We start from the raw sequence: 23,069 nt of genomic DNA, 5'->3' as shown, positions 1-23,069 counted from the left end.
ATCAAATACAGCGCCACATGTTTTGGTCGAATATGAAGGGTTGTATCACATAAGGTGAGCACTGGGAGTGGGAGCGCTGTGTTAAGTGTTAAGCCAGTCTCTGCCACAGTTTTGGGCTGATTGGTGTCTTGCGTAGTTGAGGTGCTGGAATAGAGCTAGATTGCCAGCTTAGACTGTGGTAAATGGTTGCTTGACACAGGAAGTTTCAAGACATTTGCTGTTTTTGATTGGAAATGTAACAGTATTTGGTGACATAGCTAAAGTAAAAACATAACACACACAAAGCCATATAACAACACAAATAAAACATAATAGGGCACTTCATTACAGAACAGTCAGAACGAAGCTTAAGAACACAAGCGTAGCAAAACACTACAAAATCACGTTCAATAATGCAGCATAAATGCAGAGCATCACAAAAACAGCAGAAAAGACCACTATAAAAAAATGGCACCCAACAAATATGCACAAACATTCTTGTTACACATTGCCACCTCCACAGTCCTATTTTCATAATACGGTGGTAAAAGTTGTTTGTAGTAAGCACTGACTTAACTTTCCACCAACCATAACCTATTTTATATTTTTCAGGCTGCGAATGGCCAGGCAAAATGACTGTGAATGTTCATAACCTTGCAAGTTTGTGGGGGTTTGATGCATTTCCAATAAATATACCCCCAGTGCTCCACTTTTCCCTTGTCTAATCCGCAAATTACGCAGTGACAAATCTGCCATATTAACCTATTTTCTACTATTTTAAGTTTACTTTATGCTTCTAAAATTCTAATGAAATTTAGAACTGCAAATGCTAGCGTCTGTACACCAAAGCTACCCTTTAGAGCACTTATGTTTTGTGAATCGGAATAAATGATGGATAAAATTGCAAACGCCATTTTGCCACACCTTCATTATAAATTGGTTCACAAAAATATTTGCTGAATCATACCCAAGAAGGTACAACAAAGTGATCACGTGAAACCACGTATTTCTGTTCAGCTCACATCATACCAGACATACTATAAAATACACTTGATATCTTCCTGTGTAGTAAGATATTTTCAAAAATCAAAATACACCTCATCGCAGTGGCGTAGCAAGGGGGGGCGGCGGCCTACTGTCCCCGCTCTTACCTGCGACCATCGCGGGGGAATCGCCAGCCCCCCCTGCTCTTACATTCAGCCTCTGCGGGCGGCAAATGCCGGGGCCACCACGGACAGCAAAAGGCCTAGCTACGCCACAGCTGGTAATACCTGTCATCATCATATTAACTAAAGCCCTGCGGCTTTGCTATTGCGTTTGGTGGTGGCTCCACAGCTAACAAACAATTATGTGGAGTTATATATTCACAAATAAGCATGCACGAAAAATATAGCACTTCTCTTACTTTGGATTTGTCCTTTTCATTGAATTTAAACCCGAAACAGACTCAATCCATAGTGCATATTTATATTGCAAAATAATTGACAGTTACATTGCCACAGCCTTCATCATTACCATAATGTAGTACACAACCCCTCAATGTACATTTTATTTTTGCACCCTCTTAAATGGCTGGAGTCACATGCAGGGATGGACTCATACTGTCACAAGCCGTGCAGGGGCTAAAACAAGTGCATAAAGACAGCACTGTAGAAACTGATGAGGTAGTTCTTTAAAATGTAGGAGGACGGTGCCACCAGGTACATACAGTTTTGCTCTGGCATGGTCTGCCTACCAATATAATTTGTTAAAATGAGTGGAGTTTACTGTAAGGTGTTGTTGATTGTCTTATTGCCGACAATACCTAAAAACCAGTATAGATCACTGCAGAGGCATGATAATCTTGGAAGTTATCCATATCATCTGTTACTATTATACCTCACATTCTCAAATCTGGCAATCTTCATGCTCGACTGGATGCTATTTAAACAGAGATTTAACCCTTTACTCCTCTTCCTGAGCTCAAAAGTCACCAGCCCCCAAATGTCAATCTTGTGTTTTACTATTGTGGGCCGGATTACAGGTAAATTGTGATCCCCGACCAAATACCTGTTTGTAGGGCATCACAGTTATAATGTGTGCAATGTTTATTGCTCCCGGTCATTACAAGATGTGATAAAGCTTGCACCTTTGTTAAATTTGATCAGGTCGAATCTGCCCTAATTCAACAGTGGGATGAGTCCGATATATCCGGGGACATGAAGAGTTTTGTGTGAAAAGCACCAAAATATGCATGTTATTCCCCCAAAAGTTTCAATGAGCAATAATGATTCCATCAATTAACCCCAATCACCTCGTTGTCAGATGTTATTGGATGCAAAAATCATCCCATCGTGCAGGGGCCACTATTAGTCATGCCCTAATACCCTCATTACACGTATACTGCAAAAACGACTTTATTAATTACAGATCTCAAATTACTTTTACTATTGTACATTTTTACCAATGGGATCGTGAATACCCACAGAAATCTGTGGCTGCACACTGATTCCAGGCACATTTGCCAATGCAAATTGTGTCAGGCATGGGGAAAGAAACTGAGAAGTGTGATATTCCTGCACACCCCTCCATCCTGGTTTGGGAAGGATCTCCATTTTCCGCAATAATCAAAATTTACATTTCAATTGCCCATTTTTGTCCAGATTGTGTTATTTATTTACTGCAATTCTGATAAACATCATAAGGGGGCGTTGCTGCACTTGTGGTCACCCTGGGTACACAAGCATCCAAAAGTATGAAACAATGATGCTGAAAAACTCTTTTCCACACACTGTGGCCATCTATTAAATAATGGATGGGGAGCAAATGCTGAAATGTTTTATAGTTTCAGGTTTGAAAGGTCCATTTTTCTCGGTCTCATCCTTGATACAATAAGTGGGTTTTGTGACATGGTTGTGCATCGAGTGATTTGCACCAATACTAGATTTCTTTGCAGGCACCAAGACATAAGTGGAAGCCCTCGCTCTGAGCAGGTAGAGAACACGTAGAACGAGATGATGAATACAAGAATAACCACATAGCTGGGGGGAGTGGAGAGCTTTGCAAATGGAAACGCTTCCCTAGAGACGAGAAAGACATGGCAAGCCTGGCTCTGACATTAGAAAAAAAAAATACATCTGTTCCTGTAACAGTTTTCAAAAAAATGGATATCATAACATTTGCAGAGCAGAACACCAGTTTGAACAGATTGTCTGCAGCCCAGCGTCTAGAGAGCATGGAAAATATTTCTGATTTTGGTCTACCAAGGGATCACAACACACACACTGCGATTGTTTTCACTCACACGGCAAACCGTGATATTCATAAAACATTATAGGGATAAACATCAAACACCGCTCTCTAGAGTTTTGCCCTCAATAACTTTGTAGTTAAAACACATTTTTATGCTAGAATGTGGGTTTTAATCCATACCACAAACAAAAGGATTTCGTACTTACCCTGCCAACTAATATTGGTTCTGGCCCATAAAACTCTTCCAGTACAAACATTTGATTCCACACCCAGCCTCGTTTTGAGCGGTTCAGGACGTGCTGATCTGTGCCGAGGCCGCTCAGTTCCAAGCTGGAGCCGGTTGACAGGACCTGGGGCTGGTTCCTGGGAGCCGTGTAAACATGGGGAAGCGCGGTAATCCACAGAATTATTAATGGGGTCCACATATCCATAAACATTTCTCCGAGTCGCTCTGCCATCGTTACACAAGTTAAACAAATCGCTGGCGACGTGGAATTATTACTCTGCTTGCCTCCAGATTGCCGCCATCCAATTCATCATGAGGCAGAAGACACTTTACAGCTCCTCCGTGTGTTTACAGCGCCACGAACATGAGGGAACCGAGTATCGTTCAGATGATAAATGCAGGACCCATTGGGGGTTTCAGTCATTGGACGTCCCTATAAAACAAAGACAATTGCAATTAGCATTGACTGCCTAACAGTCTCAAATGCAAGAGGAATGCCGGTCATGCTAGTTTCAATAAAATATTTCAGTGACAATATTTAGTGATTACATTTTTCTATGAAATAAGGTAAGCGGTGTTTGGACAAAATATCGAGAGTAAAATATCAGGTGGACAGAATTTCATTGACAAATTATTGAAGACAAAAAAATTGTGAAGGCCCTTGTGATATAAATGTGGTCATTTGGCCCCCTGAGTTTGTGATAAAATGGGCAGGGCTTTTTGACTGGTCAGGTCCAAGGTGATTTTGCTGTTGTTTTGCCCTTTCCCTTAAACCACTCGCCGAAAAGCGCTTTGATGCCTCGTCAGGGGTAGTAAGCGCTATATAAATGCAATTACAATTACAATTGTTCGCAGCCCCTGGACACAAACTAGTGCTCCCTGTTGGTCATTGGTGCCTCTGCTGCAAGGCTGCCTTAGGGCGGTTCATGGAAGTACCAGCTTTGAACTGACCTGATCGTCATTTGCATCTCCTTTGCCACCAGCGGCCACGAGGAGATGGGCACCAATGGCCATCAATTCTCCTAAATACTTGTGACAATGCCTCAAGCCAAACAAGCAAATTGACTCTCTCACAAAATACTTTTTCACTCACCAGTCTTGTTTTTTTTAACACATAGGATTCAATTAGGCACTATAACACCCATCACACATGATAACTACACCAGGGTGTTTTGCACCCACTTTCAGCACAAAGGACTAAATGACTCTATACAGGATTTGCACACTAACGCGGACAGAATTGATAATGGCAAGCTTAAAACATATGTGTAATGTACATTCCCTTAACTATCCATAATGGTCCTGATCTGCACAGTTATTTTGCAGTTGCAATGCCGCGCCCCTCAAAATTCATGGTTTGTGACCGCAAAATAAATTTTTACAATTTCAAAACCCCCTTAAAAACTAGAAAATCCTTTATGGACCATGGAATGGCTTTTACTACATTTTTTGATCAAAATTAAGAAGAGTTGTGAAAGAGAGTTTGTCTCCGCTTTGTGTGTCACACAGGAGCATATCAAAGGGTTGTGGCCTCAATTGTGGTTGCAAAGCATTAAAAAGTTCAAACCTCCCAAGTTGGGGAATAAAGTGATTCGCAAAGGGGAAGCAGTCCCAGGTGACATCTTTGCCTTTGGACATCGTGTCAGATGGCCGTAGAGGGGGCAGACAGTTGTCCATGAGACTACTGCATCCCACCCGATGTGTTCACATCTGAGAGGCCTTTTAGGTCTAGCCTGGGCCGCGCATGCGCTGCTCTGTGAAGCCTGCTGTATTTGAGTATGGACTTGAAGTCCTGCACACTCTCCGCCCATATTTGTCATTGGCTTGTGTCATTGTCCTTGTAAATGCTGGCTTCTGATTCGTTAACAGGCTTGTAACTCCTTAGAACCGCCTTGTCTTCATTTGTAACCTCCCATGAGGACTGGCCCTTTTAATTCTGTTGTTACACGGTATGTATCATTTAGTCTGTAAGCACTATTTTCTTTAATGAGTTTCTCCTACTGCAGGCAGATATGCTTTCCTGCAACATTCAGAGCGCCATGCTCGCTTTCACTTTCCAAGCAGCCCGGGACAATGACGAAACGAAATAGGTCCTGCATTTAAAAGAGTTTGAGGTATTGGCATTGTAAATGACAAGGCCTTTTATTTATGTGTTAATTATCAAAACAGATAAATAAAAGGCATTGTCATTTACAATGCAAATAGCTTAAACTGTCGCAAATGCGAGACCTATTGCATTGCAAATGCTTGTTTAAAAGCAGTTTGCATTTCTTTAACAGACACAGCCTGCTTTTAAAAAAAAGACTACTTTCCATTTGGGAAAGCAAATGCTGGAATGCTGGACTGCTGTCCTTTACAGCTATTTCCTTGGTGGTCACAAAATGTGGCTTGTCAAATATTATTTATGCATTTTACGATGATCTGCAATTGGGCAATTTGAGTTGCGACCGAGTAGTGCATAGGTTGCATCACAAATAACTTCCACTTTCACAAATCAGTTGCGGTGAAGTTTTCACATCCTTAGGGCCTTATTTATGTAGGCCCTGCAACACTTTTGCGCCGGCGTTGCGTCACTTTTCATGATCCTGCGGCGGCGTAAAACATGCGCCACGTTGCGACATAGTTACAAGGTGACGCATCTAGGTAGATGCGTCACGTTGTAAAGCCCTGCGCCAGATTATACCTGCGTCAGGTATAATGTATGCAGGGTGGGCATTCCCACATAAAAAAGGGTCGTAGAAGTGTTGCAGAAAAATCTATGAGATTTCACTGCGACACTTCTAGGATGCCAATACGTCAAAACCTTACATCTGCCTCATGGCAGGAGTAACGGTGATGCAGTGCCATAGGCACAGGCTTCCCCCATGCATTGCTGGAGTTGAGTCATTCTTGCCACACACTTCCAGCAATGCGTGACTTTTGCGCCGACAGATACATCAGGATTCCTGACATATCTGTCATTCTTTGCGACATGGAGTGCCGTACATTAAATACGCCGCATCCATCGTGTCGCAAGGAGGGCACAGTGAAACCTGTTGCATCACTGTTTTATCCCAGTGATGCGACAGTTTTCATAGACAAGGCCCTTAGTTTGAGAACTTGGATAGTACAATAAGCCTGATATTACCTTCCAGTTTGTCTTTGCTCACCTTCATTTATTGCAGTGTATTTAAGGCTCATTTAATATCTGTACAAGGCAAGAGCTACAAAACATCACAAGGAAAAAAGCTGTGTACTATTCTTAGGTCATTAAACACATCAGGGAATTACTGCCTTCATCCATTACAACTACAGGCAAATCTTGCAGTGTTTTATTAACAGCAGCAGCACGCAGAAACACTAACATAAGCATACAACAATTACAAATCACCAACTTCCACAAACAAACCAATTATTTTCTTTAGGCTTCGAACAGGCCCATGAGGGACCAAATTCCACTATGTTTGCTTTTTGCTTCAGGAAGGAACATCGTAGTCCTCAGACTCCTCTAATTACAAAACTGGAAGCATTTCACATACCAAGCATTCATACAAAGTGCATGAGAGGTAACCATGTGTGGGTATATTTCTGCCAGTGAAAGAACACAATAAGCTCCAAGACTGAACACTAAGAGGCATACACTGTAAATGTCACCAGGGCATCGAGACTGCATTAAAGCAGCATATTAAAAGACTGTCTATTTTATATAGTTTATATATATTTTTATACAACATGGTATTTGCTTGAAGGGTGCCACTTTTTCCAGAATAACACCCAGTATTCAAAGGGATGGCAGAATTGTAGTCAATCAAAGATTTCATAAAATACATTGGTAAATGTTATTTATTTTCAGAACTCTATTTAAATAATGGTGCTAGTGAATTTAAATAAAATTGGACTAATGGTTTATTAATTTTCTCTGTATATTTTTCTCGTGGAATGGTTTTGTGGTTATCTAATGGATGAAGTGCACTTTACAACATACACGATTTCATCTTCCCTCCTGAAACCCAAATGTTGTCCCTGCTGGTCAGCTGGCGCACAAATCTACTGACAAAAACACAAGGCGATTCACTCCACTTTGGCAGATCCAAAGCACACCAGTGACAAGTATTGGGCGTATATTGAAGTCAGTCAGTAAGATTTAGATATAGGGAACATGCCTGCAACCTTCAATCATTATTCAAAGAATGAAAGGGGGAACTTCACATTAAATCTGTCCTAGGGCGACAATGCTTTCTCAAATAATAATTTACTTCTTTCTACACCTTTATGGTTTAAAAGCCCATGACCCTGACATTGCACCCTACCAAAAAATATGTTATCATCCTTCAGCATATTTCACTGTTAGACCTGACATCCTTGACATGGTATTCCCCCTTCCTGTTCGCTGAATTAGTATTTTTTTGGCTTTAGGACTCTGTGCACCTTACCACTGCTAACCAGTGCGATAGCGCTTGTGCTCTCTCCTTCACACATGGTGAGATTGCACTACACCTAATTGCAAGAGAGTAGGCAGAAAATGAAAAAGATGCCCCACTCTTCAACAATACCACTAATCAAATGAAGCATTAGAGCAAGTAAAACTGTTGCTTTCAACTCTGCATCCTCCGTCAATCCATGTTTCCCTTCCACCTAGTCATCCATGCATTTGTCCATCCCTTCTCTTTGTTACCCACCCATCCATAATCCATCCTTTCACTCTTTCATACATACATACATCCGTTCATGCGGTAACCCCTCGATTAAATATTTTAGAGAGACCCTTTTGAACATGGGCCTTGTGAAATTTGGGGTGACCCGGGGGGGTTAGGTCTGCGGACTAGCAAAATAGAGCTCAAAAGTCGGTTCAAGAGTCTTAGGTTAGATCTGTTATTATCATCACAGGCTTTAGGTACTCTAACCAGCTCATTTATGTTGGAGAAGGATTCCTATTTGGCATAGCCATTTCTAGATGAGATAGTACCAAGTCTGCCAAGGAAACTGCAAGCTCAATTCAGGCATGGAACACTTCTACTTCATACTTTTACATCAACATGGGTAGATTCCGCTGGCCCAGAAGAGTTGTCCTCTCCCTCTTGTGGTTATACCGAGGAAACTGTGGCTCGTATGCTTTTTGTCTGCCCATTTTATGGTAGGTTTAGGGCCAAATGGCTGATACCCATCTGCAAGAACCTAGGTTTTACTCAGCATACCTCCGCTTGTACAGTATGACAGTCAGATATTAGTCAACCCATTGCTTTTGCAGTTTCAAGGTATTTACTAGCAGAGTGGTTTACTAGGAGGAAATTTCTTTCGGTTCCGGGGGGAAATGGTGCTGAGCATTTTATATATTAACCAGCCCCTGTATGTTTGGACTCAGTTCAATATTTTAACAAGCATTGTATCTATTGCAAAATATTCTTACTGAGTCAATTTATATATGTACATATAAGGGTAAGAATAATGTTTTAACGTTTTCTCCTCGCATAAGTTTTTCATTTGGCGGTTTTAATCTTTTGCTTCCGTAAGGAATTTTAACTTGATTGTAATGATCTGTATTATATATTTTTTGTCTGTATTATTGTCTCTTTTATGACAAAATGCCAAAATAAAGAGTATTGAACTGATAAATACCAGCAAACTCAGAATATTGACCTCTGCACAGACAAACTCCAACAAAATCTGAATCAGGTGCAATATTTCATTGAGATGTGTTGCTTGGATGAGTGAATCAGTTCATATTTTCTCACTTAGTCAATAGTTCCCCACAGTAGCCGAAAGAGGAATCACTATTCAAAGACAGCACACTTCTCAAATGCAATATAATCTGATCAAAGGGCCTTGTCTCAAGAAGTGTAAGCTGTTATGAAAAAGAGAGTACATCTTAAGAGAGGGCAACATCTTTTTGGAGTCAAGTGTGTCTGCTCAAAGACAGCCTTCACTCGTCAAGTAGAATGTTCATTGAGAAATCTTATGCTACTGCCTGATGAGAGCACATACCTTGGAAAGGGAGAACACCAGTGAAGGCTCGTGTCAGTGCATAAGCCTGCACATGTGCCTTCAGCAAACAAAGCAAATGAAAGGAGAGCACCCTGGTGCACACTCTTCAAAGAGATCTTGATCTTCCCAAATTGTGTGCAGTGTACTGCAAGATAATGGAATGCACCACTCATCAAAATGGGATAAGCTCCTCAGGCCACACAATACTTGCAGGGAGCACAAGACACTCAGGGGAAATGGACCTCACTGCATCTTTCCTGACAAGGACACATAATGTGCACTACACACTGAGTGCACTGTTTGAAAAGAGCACACAGATGTCAAATACCACACTGTTCATAAAGAGCTGACAATGAGCAAGTCGTGTCTTGAAGTACAAAGATATCAAAGACATTCCACGCTGTTCATAAAGAACATGAAATGCACACATGCTGCCTGGAAGAAGGACACAGCTCTCAAAGAAATGCACAGTGCTCTTGGAGAGCTTGTGCTAGAGAAGAAAGTAGGCACCACTCTGAACAGGAACAGTATTGATGCCCTGTAAGTTGCAGGTGGAGAATAGTTCTCTCCAAATAGCGTACGCAATGGTGCACTTAGGCGTGCATGCTCAAGGCACACCCATATAAAATGACATCACGTTGATCGTATTTTATGTGCATTTATGTGTGAAAATTATTTTTTTGTGAATAGCAAACTTAAATTTGGACTTGCTGGTACAGGGGTTGGGAAGTAATTATATATCAGTGTAGGATCCAAACCTGCACGGAAAATCCTGTTATGAAATGCTATGCAACTGATGTATTATTTGTTGTTATGTTATAAGTGAATTGTTCACAAAGTATTCCACAAAGACTATTTGAAAGCACTTATAATATTTGAGCACAGAGGGAGCACCAACGCCATGAAAGGGGGCAAATTCAAGATGAAATACAATATGCTGTTAAGTGAGTACATGCTTATGATCTGAAGTGTCGCTAGACACCTGCTTATTATTTCTCAAAGAAACATCATGCGTCCAGGTGGTTGTCAAGGCCTGCACTACGAGAACTTCTTTTAAGTCTCCTTCTTGATTGTCCAAGGAAAGAGAAGCTCCTCCTTCCGCCCTGCAGAGAATAATTCATGTGAAAAGTGTCAAGTGTCTCCTTAAAAGGATGCACGTTACTAGGGGAAAAGCAACAATCGGCTAAAAACTCTCCTACACAATCTTGTTATTCTTCATTTAAGATAATGAATAATGCAGAAATAAATATCAAGGCACAAATCTCTGCCTGAAATCGGGTAAGAGAAAAGAACTAGGAGAAGACATTTAGCAGGGAGTCAAAAGGAACCTCCAAATTTAAGAAGCAAAACCAGGAACAAAATAGAACCAATGCGGCAACGGATGTGACGCAAATTAAGGGAGCAATTGCATTTAATGTATCTAACAATCTTTGATGTCTCCTTTATACACAATTTAAACACGAACTGAAATCACATGAAAAAACTTAACCTCATCTTAGATTTGATAACCTCAGGCAGTGTTCACTGAACCCACCGCCATCTTGGAAACAGCAGTTAACAAATCATGTCTTTGCCCCTTTCCAGTAACTGCATAGCCCCTTTATTGCCCCACTCCCCCATTCAATGCTCCCCAATGATCATGGAACAACCCTTTGTATGACTGGAACCGCATAAATGCCATCGCAGTTCAGGCTGTGCGGATCCAGATCCAGGTGCTGAGCATGGTGCCCTACAACACATCACCTGACCCAACTGTGTAGTACGATCATTGTTTTCTTCGAGATACTGGCAATTTCTCATAGACTCTTTGCATTGATCTTACAGTGCTGGAGGCTTTAGTCCCACCATGTCATTGTGGCGACCCTCAGTCTGCCGTTCCATGCAGCTCAGGTCACATTGGAAGGCTGAGGTGATGACTTCTACATTCCCATGAGGACCACTGGTGCTGCACAAGTGCTACTAAAGAATCTAATTGGAACCTAGAAGGAAATTGGTGTGATGTTAGCAAAGAGATACAGAGAGACATCCAAGTGATTACAACGATGAGCAGATGGATACCGCTTGTACTGAGGATACCTTACGGAGTGGGAGGCGCATTGGGAATCCGCTACCTGCCTTTTTTTCAGCTTGCGAAATAGCAAAAGGGACAGTACATTCGAACGTCTACTTGACAAAGTTGTTCTTAGCTTGTTATCATGACACAAAATTCCCAAATCAAATTGTGAGAATGTGAGTTTTTAGTCGCTAATTATGCAATGCACGTTCTCATTCCCATGAAATTTCAAGACTTTCTCTCTGGGTGGAACTCATGATGGCTAACCAAGAGAGGATGATCAAAAAATGTAGGAAGGTTTGTCCTTCGTAAATGTTAGAATAAAGGGTTTAACCTCTAGGTCTATGGTGAAAGATCCTGGTGGGAGATAATCCAATTTCAAATGTTTTTAGTGGTGTTTTACAAGGAGCATATACAATTGTAACTTTGTGCCATTATCTCTATCTAGATACCAGGTCTCATACAGTTATGTCTGCTTCGATCGTATTCATTTCTGTAGCGAAGAGCTCCAAACACACAGGAGACTAGTGATTTATTTCGACTCTTGTAAGAAAGAGTATTGTGTCATCTTGCATTTTCTTTTAAAAAAAATCAAGTTTCTCCTCTGTTTATAAATGTGTATGTCTTTAAAGAGCCACAGACTCTGCTTCGTGGGAAGTTAATAGTGGGACAGAGGTCAAATCATTTCAGTAAATGGCACGCGGCCAGAATCATATTTTGAAATATAGCTGGTATAAATGCAAAACAACTTTTGATAAGACAGATAACAGATGGCTCTCCAACAAATTTGTTATGAAAAACAGAAGAATTCGCCATGTAGCAAGCAATGCCACTTTACGCTATCAGAGAGCATTTTAAACTAACCATCAACAGGCATTCACATGTCACTATCAGCACAAGTACACAATAACTTGTCAGTATCAATCTATAAAATTCCTTGCGGGATTTAATGATACCTCAAGGGAAGTATCCCGACTGAGATAAAGGAAATTAATTACAGTATGAAGACAAACTCGACAAATACGCACAAAACATAGTGTGGAAGTGTGCAATCAGCAACTGTGCATGATTTTTTCCACCTACAAAATGAGGCACAACATGAGCAGCAGTCATGCAACATTAACTCAGACAGGCAGAAGAAGACATAGCTCCCCACCTCATGCTACTCTAACACGTGCAACATCCATGTAGTATGTACAGCCTCAGTGTAAGGTTCTCACAATCAACAACCCCATTCACTTGGGCAGTAGCAATGCAATCTTCCCCCACTAACACAATATCTGCCGAGAGGCAAGAACAACATTGTCTTCTCTGTTACATAAAAAAACAGGTCGGGCACAGTCAGAAGGACTGCAAAGTCGCCTCCCACATAAAAAGGTGCAGTACTGCAGAAGCAGAACTATGTTCCTGAATACTTAAAGGCCAGGGGCCGTATTATGGTAAATGCACATTTTCATCGTTTGCGCCGGGCGCACCTTTAAAAAGGTGCGTCGGTGCAAACAGTGAAAATGCACCCTATTACCATGAATGCGCTGCCTCCAGGGCAGCTGCAAACTCGTGCTGCCCTGGGGGCAGGGCAGTCCGCTGAAAAATGGAGCGGCTGCTTTACAGCCGCTCTGTGTTTTCACAGCGCAGGAGGCAAACCGCCTGCTCTTTTGAAGGGGATTAGATATCTCCTTGTAGGCCTGCCTGCAAGGGGATGTCTTGGGGGTGCATGGGACCCCCTTTCTCTCCTCCAGAGGGCTGCCATCAGGTGGCGCACTGACAGTGCAGCACATTTTAGATGGCCAACTCTCAGTGCGCCTCCCGAGGACTTCTTTGCCTCTGCACCCACGCCTGTAATACGGCGCAGGCGCAGAGGCAAAGGGATTCTCTCATTTGCATGGGGCACGCCCCCATGCCAATGAGGAAACGCCCCCCCTCCAGATAGTGCTGGCGCTTTATGTGCACCATTGCCATGGTTATTACAAAAGGGGCTTCACAAGCATCTGCAGCCTCTTCTGTTCTACCAAAGTGCCCCGGGGGTGTGCAAAGTGAGCACAAACGCCAATTGCACCCCAGCGCACTTTATGTAATATGGCCCCAGAATGGCAGTGCGTTCTTTACGAAAATGCATGGCATGACAATAGCGTATAAAATAGAAAAGCAAGTATCTCTTACAAGCAGAACACAATGAATCTGTTTTCAAACAGCTAATCTTCTGTGTTTGGTCTTTTAAGAACAAAATTCAATGGCTCACCCGCCACCTCCTTTGAACATCTAACCTTTAACTCAAATAAGTCTATCAATACCACTCAACATCATTTAAGAGAAATCAGGCAATGACAGTTCCTTTATCCATCATTTTATCAATCCAATAACCAAATGCAGGACCAGAGCATTCATAACCAGTTGATTCAAGACAAAGGGAGGAAGCATACAACAACGTTCCGGTGAACATGGATGTCATCAAATCTACACATTGCTTTCGAAATTCTCTAGTAAATATTTACATTGTTGACCCAGAAGCTATTCCAGTCTATTGGCTAATCTAGACCCAGGTCACATGTACAATAAGCACCCTATCAAATGTCAAAAACATTGGCAAGGCAAGGAATTTGAAAAGGTTTACAATCATATGTTGACCTCACTTTCAAGGGTGGAGGAAAATATTAGGTCAAAAAATGTCCTTTCCCACATGTACAAAACTATGTCCTTCATGATATATGTCATTGAATCCAAACAGTATTAGGACATAAAAGGGTCAAATAGCAGCCAAAGGATAGTGACGATCATTAGATTGGATATGTCAAAGAAATTAAAACAGAGGCAATTAAAATCCAATTAATGACCTACTGGAAGAGGCACTTCTCCATGTCTACAAGCCTACATTGCTGCCTTCAAACAAGTCAGAAAAGCCCATACCAAGGAAACAGTCATGGATATTAAATCATACACTCAGCTGACTGTACTATGTACTAATTGAGAGAGCAGTAACTCTAAACATACATTTGCTGCCAGATGTCAACTTAGGGGCTTATTTAAGAGCCCTTGTGTCACTTTTGCGCCGCCGGTGCGTCACTTTTTGTGAAGGACCAGCGTTGTAAAAAATGCACCATGTTGCGTCATATTTACAAAGTGACGCATCTAGGTAGATGTGTCACTTTGTAAACCCCTGCGCCACATTATTCCTGCGCCAGGTATAATATATGCAGGGTGTGCGTTCCGACGCAAGTAAGCCTCGTAGAAGTGACGTAGTGAAATCTATGAGATTTCACTGTGCCACTTCTAGGATGCAAATGCGTCAATATCTTACGCCTGCCTCACAGCAGGCGTAAGACTGACGCATGCCCATTTGAAATGGTACTTGCCCATGTGAATTGACCCATTGCTGAAGTTGCGTCACTTTTGTGACGCACTCCAGCAATGCGTCATTTTTGCGCCTATAGATACGTCAGAAATTCTGATGTATCTGTAACTCCTTGCAACATGATGCGTCATTCTGTGAATATGATGCATCCAGCATGTCACAAGGAGGGCAAATGAAAAGGGACGCATCCCTGTTTTCACGCAGCGATGCGTCACTTTTCATAAATGGGACCCTTAGTTTTTATTGCTCACCGCTTGCAGGCAAATGTTCTGGAAGTTCTAAAACATGCTATTACCATCCCAAGAATGAATACAAACTTGTGATGGTCCAAGAGTCTCAGCTTCATCTACCGCTTCACATTAACCTTGCAGTTTTTTAGTAAGATCCTAGTGAGTCAACAAAACATCTCTAAGGTAATGCTGCGAACTACAGGCTCCTCCATCACAGTTATTCAAGTTTCAGGCATTCAAGATGGTCAGAGTAGATACAGGTGGGCATCAGAGAGGGCCCCCTAAAAGTCGTGGATGAGGGTAATGTTTCTCTCTTAAGTTTCACTTCAGATGAGTTGAAGTACAAAGGTACATCTAACTGGAACAACTTTCCTTTTGGTCTTTTATGTGAATTGAATCATCTAACATTTGTAAAAGGGCTTATATCCTGGTAGTTCATATTAGTTAGTGGTTTCTGGCTAAACTTTTGAGCTTGTGATTTTGATGTTATAGTTTGCAATAGCGCCAAGGGACCCAATGGGTGTTTGTTAGCACTATCCCAAAATAATAATAAAAATACATTATGATAACTCTCATTGACCTGTCCTCACCTAGAAAAAATAACCCACCAGATTGTCAGCAGATGCTTTTTTGAGTAGCTGCATCTACTTGAACAGCAATGAAATAGATTTAGGGGCAGATTTATAATAACTGGCGCATCCCTGCATATCAGCAGGTATGCACCAGTTATTATGCGCCACAGCTACGCCACCGTGGATGCGCCGCATTTATAATGCGGCGCACCATGGGGCAAAAACGGCACAGATGCGTGACGCATCTGTGCCGTAAAAGTGGCGCATTGCTGGAGTTGCGTTGCAAGCGCGACGCAGCTCCAGCAATGCTCTGGGGGGCTCTATCTTTACAATGCTGCGTCAATCCTTACGCCTGCTTCAAGCAGGCGCAGGGTTTTGACGCAGCATGGGCCTAAAAGTGACTGAGTGAAATCTTGTAGATTTCACTCAGCCACTTTTAGGAGGCGTTCCTGCGCCGGAACGCCCCCACCTGCCCTGGAACGCCTACATGTGGCGCAGGGCTTTACAACGTGACGCATCTCCCAGATGCGTCACGTTGTAAATACCCCGCACCATGGCGCAGGATTTGCGCCGCTGCTGCGTCACAAAAGTGACGCAACGGCAGCGCAAAAGTGGCGCAAGTGCAACATAAATCTGCCCCTAAGTGCTTTGATGAACACAAAAACATGCAGGTTAGAATTGGTTTTGTTACCACTGGCCTTTCAGGGATAGTTGGGGATTCTATGCAGGGCCACGCTGCCCCCACCAGTTAAAAATGCTGCCTGCTAAATGATGTCATGACCGATTTTAAGTCCTCTGCTGACATCATCATTAAAAGACCTTAGAATAACCTAAAGATGCAGGGCTCGGCAAAAAAACTCGGTTATTCTTTTCTTTACACTAGACGGCCCCTTTAATTAATAAATAGGCCCTCAATCCCAACACATTTCCATCTTCTGATACTCAAAATTTTGGACATACCAGGAAATCAGTAATATGAATGACTAGAACTCATCTAACTCCCGATGAGGGACCACGGAGACCTGTCTACTTCAAAATGGATTCAAACAGAGTCACAGTCTGTTTTGAAAATGATTTAACATCTGTCACAAAAGTAGTCATAGAAGCCCAGATATATGGAATTTGATGCAATGCAGCACAACAGCTAAAGTTGCTGAGCTGTTTTGCATGCAAGGGAGAGAGCAGAGAAGCAGCATACCCAGCCAGGGCCCGTATAGGGCATACTACCGGGGCTGTGACGTGGGGCGGGGGAGGGGCAGGGTGGGGGGTTGTAAAATGCGGCAAAGGGCCGTTTTCAGGTAAGTAACGGGGGAAAAAACCCGAATTTTGTAGCGCGCGCTGCATCGCATTTGGCGATGCTGCGCACGCAACAAAATTAGGTTTTTTTTCCTGTTACTTACCTGAAATCGGCCGTATGCCGCATTTTACAACCCCCCACCCTGCCCCTCCCCTGCCCCACGTCACCGCCCCGGTAGCACGCCCTATACGGGCCGTGGCTAAGCGTACCTACTAAGATATGGCACAGTTTTCATCTCTCCCTGCGCTGGAGCACTTTAGGCTGCCATGGACCAACGCTCACACCCTTGCACCAGAGTGTAAGGTTTTGTGGCTTCTGTAAGGAATACATTTCGTACTGGAAGGGGACACTTCCAATGCAAAAACTGTCCTTTATATTTATTTTCCCTGCTTTGTAGGTGTGCTGTACAATACAGCACACATGCAAAGTAGAAACAACCAAGAGAAATTAAAACATTTCTTCTCCTTATGCCTGCCTTGGGGAGGGGTAAGATTTTGGCACAAATTCCTGTCTCCGAATGTTGGTGGACAGGGATTTGCATCAAAACCCCTGGGTGGTAGATTAGGGACACCTGTGTACTAACCATAGAGTGCCCCCTTGAGGCAAAGTAAGACAAAGCAGTTAATAGTGCAACTTAGCATTACTTGGGGACAATATCCAACAGAAATCTTGATCTGAGTTGGTTAGTACATTCCTGCATAACAATTTGCTTTAGGTTTGTCTACAGATGTATCGCAAACTCGGTGCAAAGCATTAGTAAATCTGGGCCATATTATTTCCTGTTTATTTCCGTTGTATTATGTCCGACTAACAATCATGAGTTGATTTGATTATTACCAACAAAACAACATGCAAATATAAAACCGACCAAGTTCATGAACCTGAGACATCCAGATATTTTTTACACATGAGTCTACCAATTTGACAGAGAATGAAATATGTTTTGGGAAATATGGAATACCGTTTGGGAAAACAGCAAACTACGGGGCATATTTATGAAAATAATGGCACAGGGCAGTGCAGCAAGTCAAGTCACCTTACTGTGTTGCCCTGCATCACTGGGAAAGGGCAGGAATGTGCTGTATTAAGCAATTTGGTGCATTCCTGTCCTTTCCCCCTGCTCTGGTGCCGTTTCGGAAGTCTAGCTCCAAAGCAGGCACCCCTGCACCAATTTTGCAAGGTTGCTTGTGTTGTAGGCAGGATTTTTTTTTTTGCAGGAAGGAACACCTTCCTGCACAAAAACAATCCAGAATGCAGCACACATAGAAAGAGGAAAGAACTGGGAGAAGTAAAGATATTTCTCGTCTTTACACCACCACCTGGGGAGGCCTATCTTTTTGACACATTCCCAGGTTTGGTAAATCTAGGAATGCATAAAAAACAATGGGATTTGCATGGGAACACCCACTGCAAAGCCCATGGAACACCTCCTTTGCCGGTGTAAGACAACACAGCGATTTGCACTGTGTTGCCTTATTCCAGATATATGAAGCCGTGGCTTTACGTGGCTCCATAAATCTGACTTAGAGGCTTGCATCACGCATGCACCACTTTGCGTGGTACAAACTTGATGCAAGACTCTCATAAATATGCCCCTGTGTGTATACATTAATTTAAGTTTATCTCATGAACCAAATAAAAAAAAATCATATCTGCCGTTAAAGGGCCCGCTGCACGTTGTGGCACATTCAAACCTACATGAACATGAACTAGCTGTTTTTATACAAATAATCACAAAGGAATTGCAAATTATTTACACTTGTCGGGTGAAATCTGCTGCACATATAATCTATGTGTTTGTACAGTGAGAGGAATAATGCAGGTTGGAGTCATTTTCCACTTTCTACAGTCCACTGATTAAAGTGATTTTCCTTGTACAGAAACAGATCTCTTTCTCACTGACAGATTTAATAGCTTTGGGTGATGCCAATCTGGTCTGCCAGAGCAATCATCTTTTATGAGTTTGTATTACATCATTTCAAATATCAGTGCCATTTAGAGAGCTAAAACATGCCAGCATTTTAGGACAGGGCTCCTGAAGACAAAATGACTGCACAGCAGGGCGAGTAAGATTGACAGGGGCTGCTGCTGCTAGCCACCATTAAAAAGAGAATCATGCAATGCTCGCCTATTTGAAGCTGCATAGTTGTGTTTCTTATTTTTATCTGGCAGGTAATTTATTGATTAGGGAAATCAAGGGATGGAATAAAGACTGAATAACCTTGCGACTAGCTTAGCTTACAGCTATTTCAGGAGCAAACAAGGCAATGTGGGGTATGAAGGACCGCCACTGCCACAAACCTTTATTTGGGGATTTATGTGAAATGGTTGATGGGTTAGTTTTTATACCCCATTTCTAAGGTGCACCAGCAAGAGTTAATTGGAGGCTGAAAATCCAGAGCTAGGTTGAAATATTGACATGAAAACATGATTACTGCTTCACGCCTATGTTTTTATGTCGTTTCCCAAGTCATAAATTCTTTTTTTTATGGTGGACAGGGGTTGAATCATCCACCCCTGTTTTGACTCTCTTTTCTAATTTTTCTTTTCCCGCTTCATTTTCATTGCTTTCCTTGTTTTTCTTCGCACACCCAAACCTCTTTCTCACTCTCCGAGGGAATATTTCAGCAGGAATAATTCTGTTTGCATTGAATTGCTGAAGAACGCTTCAATGTTTTTCTGTAAATATTTTATTCTGTCACTAAAAATCCACAGAGATTTCTTCCTTGGAGAGTATTGCTCACTTTTAACGGCATATCCCATCCGCCAGTGACCTAAATACAAGGTCCTTTTGAATTGTGTAGGCTCCTGTGATTTAGCCAGCCTCATTGGCATTATGAGATTCAGGGGACCACCACAGATCTGTGGTAAGTCACCCGGCAATTTTAGCTGCTAAAAACAGCTGAAAAGTCTCTAGATTAAATATCAGGGCATAGTGCTAAAATACGAAGGCAAACTGGCCCAAATCACCTATTTGTCCAGTATACCCCTTTCCAATGTGATTTTAAGATTTAAAATCATAATTCCTGTTAATACCACGACCATCCAAGTTAACTGGGCCCCTGGTGTCATTATCTCAGTGGATTTAGAATAATCAAAACCGGCATTCAGGGAATTTGTTCCAGGCAGTCGCGGCCGGCATGACTCACGGGTGGGGGGTGGGCCGCACGGGGAGGGGTGGAGGTTTAATTTCAAATTAAAATAAAAAAAATAAAACCTTAACTTACCTTTGCTGGCCCGGTTCCACGTCGTGTCTGCTCCTCTCCTGGAAGCAGGAAGCCTCCCTCCCCTCCCCTGAGCCAATTGGTCAGGACGCTGACCCATCTGGCGTCAATGGGGAGGCCGTTTTCTCCATGTAGGCTGCATGCAGCCTACATGGAGAAAAGCCAGAGTGCGCATGACTGGCTTGGTCGGCCCCAGAGGGCCGACCAAACAGTCTGTGTCCTCATCAGTGGCCAAGCCACTCCTCCCCTGCACTAGAGCAGTAACCCCCACCGCCCGCCCCCAACTAAACACTTCTGCTTTCTATCAGTGCGAGAAGCAGAAACATAAAATGGTATTTATAATACCATTTTATATTTCTGCTTCTCGTGCTGCGAGAAAGCAGTGGGGCGACGCTCCTCCACCCACATGGAGGAGCCGCCCCTTTGGTAAGCTTATGCAACTAAAGAAACATATAAACAAGTAATATCAATTGAGATACTTAAAATATGATCGCATAGGGACTTCAATGTTTTACGTTAGCTTGAGGTTTGCTTCTATAGGTATGTCGAAAGCAAAAGTATATTATTTTTGCAATATATATTCAGCTTCTTCAATTCAAAATTGTAGATTGAATCTGCAGCATTTGCTCAAAGCACTTGAAGGCATATTGAAGAAATGAATGCAGATTTTCTCAAAACGTTCTTCACACGAGACTCCGGAAATTACAGGCTCTGTTTTGAGTTAAAAAATATACTGTTCAACTCATGAATAAGGTTCAGTTCAATGTGGCACTACTGTTCAAATACCGTCTCCGGGCCAGCAATGCAGAAGATGCAACTTTCTGGTCTAATAAATGAATTGCTTTCTATGATGTTCGACTTTCAGCATGCAGTCATAGCAAAATATAAACAGACCCTCAAACATTAGCTAATTACAATCAATAAATACAGGCAGTTTAATCAAATATAAACTTTACCTGATCCAATTAAGTCATTTTTAATAAGTTTAATGTACGTTTTAAGGCCTTTTTGTGAGTACAGCAGCATTAATGCATATTTTTTTCATTCTTATATGTTGATAGTTAAACAAAGACTTCAAGTATGTATTACTAGTCTGTGTGCTGGATTCAACAAACAAACAGAACACTGCACTTTCTTTCCTCACACTGTTGACCAATATACCCTAGTTACAGCCTCAATAGCTATCTTTTCCAGCCTAACTTTCACCATTGACTGCAGTCAGTCCTTGAATAAACCACTGTGAGATATGTTTAATATGGCCCTAGTGTGTAGTACTACAAGACCCCAATATGCTTTCCTTTCACCGACTTTAAAACTGTGTACAGTTCTCACACTCCATATCTTATCCAACATGGGCGGTGAAAGTAGTATTTCCATAGCTTGGGATTCCAGTTGTATTTACAAATTCTTTCATGTGTTACTTGTACTATCACTTAATAGAGAAATCTGCATCATATGTAGTGCTTCTAAGCTGCAAACACTCTTTATCAATATTACTGCGTAGAAGTGACCCATATGGATCTCATTTTAAAGCCCAGACGTTGAAGCGAGGCGTGATTATTGTATATTAAGAGGAGATTTCCAAATGTTTGCATTTAATTGAGCGCATTTCTGTGAAGATGAGAGCATGCACACAACACCATACAAAAACAGTCAGTGTGATTAAGGGAGTTGAATATAACGCCCCATTGGCTTAGTGCCCACCAACAGCATGATGAAATTTATTCAAGCTACCACCGTTTTTGATTCATTTGATGTATAATATGATTTCCTGCTTCAGCCATTTATGCCTTTGTATCACTGTGATACAGAATCTAGTTTTCATGTCCTCCGTTCCCTGTAACCTGATGCTCTTTTCCAGTTTTTGAGAGGACTACAAGTTTTGTTCTTTAGAATATTCATTTTAAGATGCTGAAATCACAGTTCACTTGCCATGTTGTTATTGATCTCTACAGTCAGTGGTGTAGCAAAGGTGGGTGGGTGGCGGGGGTGGTTTGGCCAGGGCAGCATGTGTTTTGGGGGCGGGAACTTCCCCCAGCTCTTTAATGCTGTCTGGGGCGGCAATCAACAACGAATCCCCCTCCCCGCTCTTAAGTGTGGCCATTGCGGAACAGCAATCCTAGGAATTGCCTGCACCACCCCTCCCTCCCTTCAATGCGGCTGCCGCGGGGCGGCAAATACAGGGACTGCCCCGGGCGGTCAAATGTCTAGCTATGCCACTGTCTACAGTCCAACAGGCAACTGATCTAGAAATAATGTGCCACTAGTGTAGCATGATAAACCCAAAGGCATTTGCATCAGCTTGACTTCCATAGTTATATGGGGAGAGGATTTGGCCTAACGGCTAGGGCGATCGTCCTCGAAGATGGGGAACTGGGTTCGAGTCGCGGCCACGACGCTGAACATCCTGTTATTCTGGGCAAATCACTTAATCTCCCCGTGCCTAACGACAAAAAAAAAAATGAACGTGTCCTCATGTAACGCAACTGGTGCTATGTAAAGCGCTCTGATACCTGATTCAGGTCAAGTTTGCGCTATATAAAACTCCATCAAATAAAAATAATAAGGAAACAATTACTCCTGGAAGATTAGCTATTTAAAATGTAACTTGTCAAGGCCACTTCGTTTCTTTAGCCTTTTGTATCATGGAATATACTGTGTAAAATACTGTTTCTGTGTCCTGACTATACTCTCATCAATGTAAGTATTGTGTTTCTTTTTATAAACTTTCTTGAATCAACTTTCTTGAATCTCCTGCAAACTCATTTCGGCCCAAGGTTGTTTCAGCCTATAAAATCAAGTACTGCAGAGAAGTAAATTAATGGGGTGTACAATGGCTTATATTTGACAAAGAATATTTCTCCTTTGGTTTGTGCACAGACATACCTTTTTCAAGATTCGACTGTTTTTATGGAAACGTGCCTTTGGAATTAACTAGACTACAGCT

At 42.1% G+C, this 23,069-nt stretch overlaps 1 protein-coding gene across 1 annotated transcript in view; it reads right to left on the bottom strand.

The window, feature by feature from the left end:
• Positions 1-23,069, bottom strand: part of CDH8 (cadherin 8) — an 815,205-nt gene that overhangs the window by 765,307 nt on the left and 26,829 nt on the right. The window contains exon 2 of the mRNA XM_085636856.1: positions 3,417-3,869. Coding sequence (XP_085492982.1) covers positions 3,417-3,668 — 252 coding nt within the window. The 5' untranslated portion in view covers positions 3,669-3,869. The remainder of the gene's footprint in view (positions 1-3,416; positions 3,870-23,069) is intronic.

Source organism: Triturus cristatus, chromosome 12 (assembly GCF_964204655.1).
Source record: "Triturus cristatus chromosome 12, aTriCri1.1, whole genome shotgun sequence".
In the NCBI taxonomy this organism is placed as follows: domain Eukaryota; kingdom Metazoa; phylum Chordata; class Amphibia; order Caudata; family Salamandridae; genus Triturus; species Triturus cristatus.
This window is presented reverse-complemented; position numbering and strand designations above follow the sequence as displayed.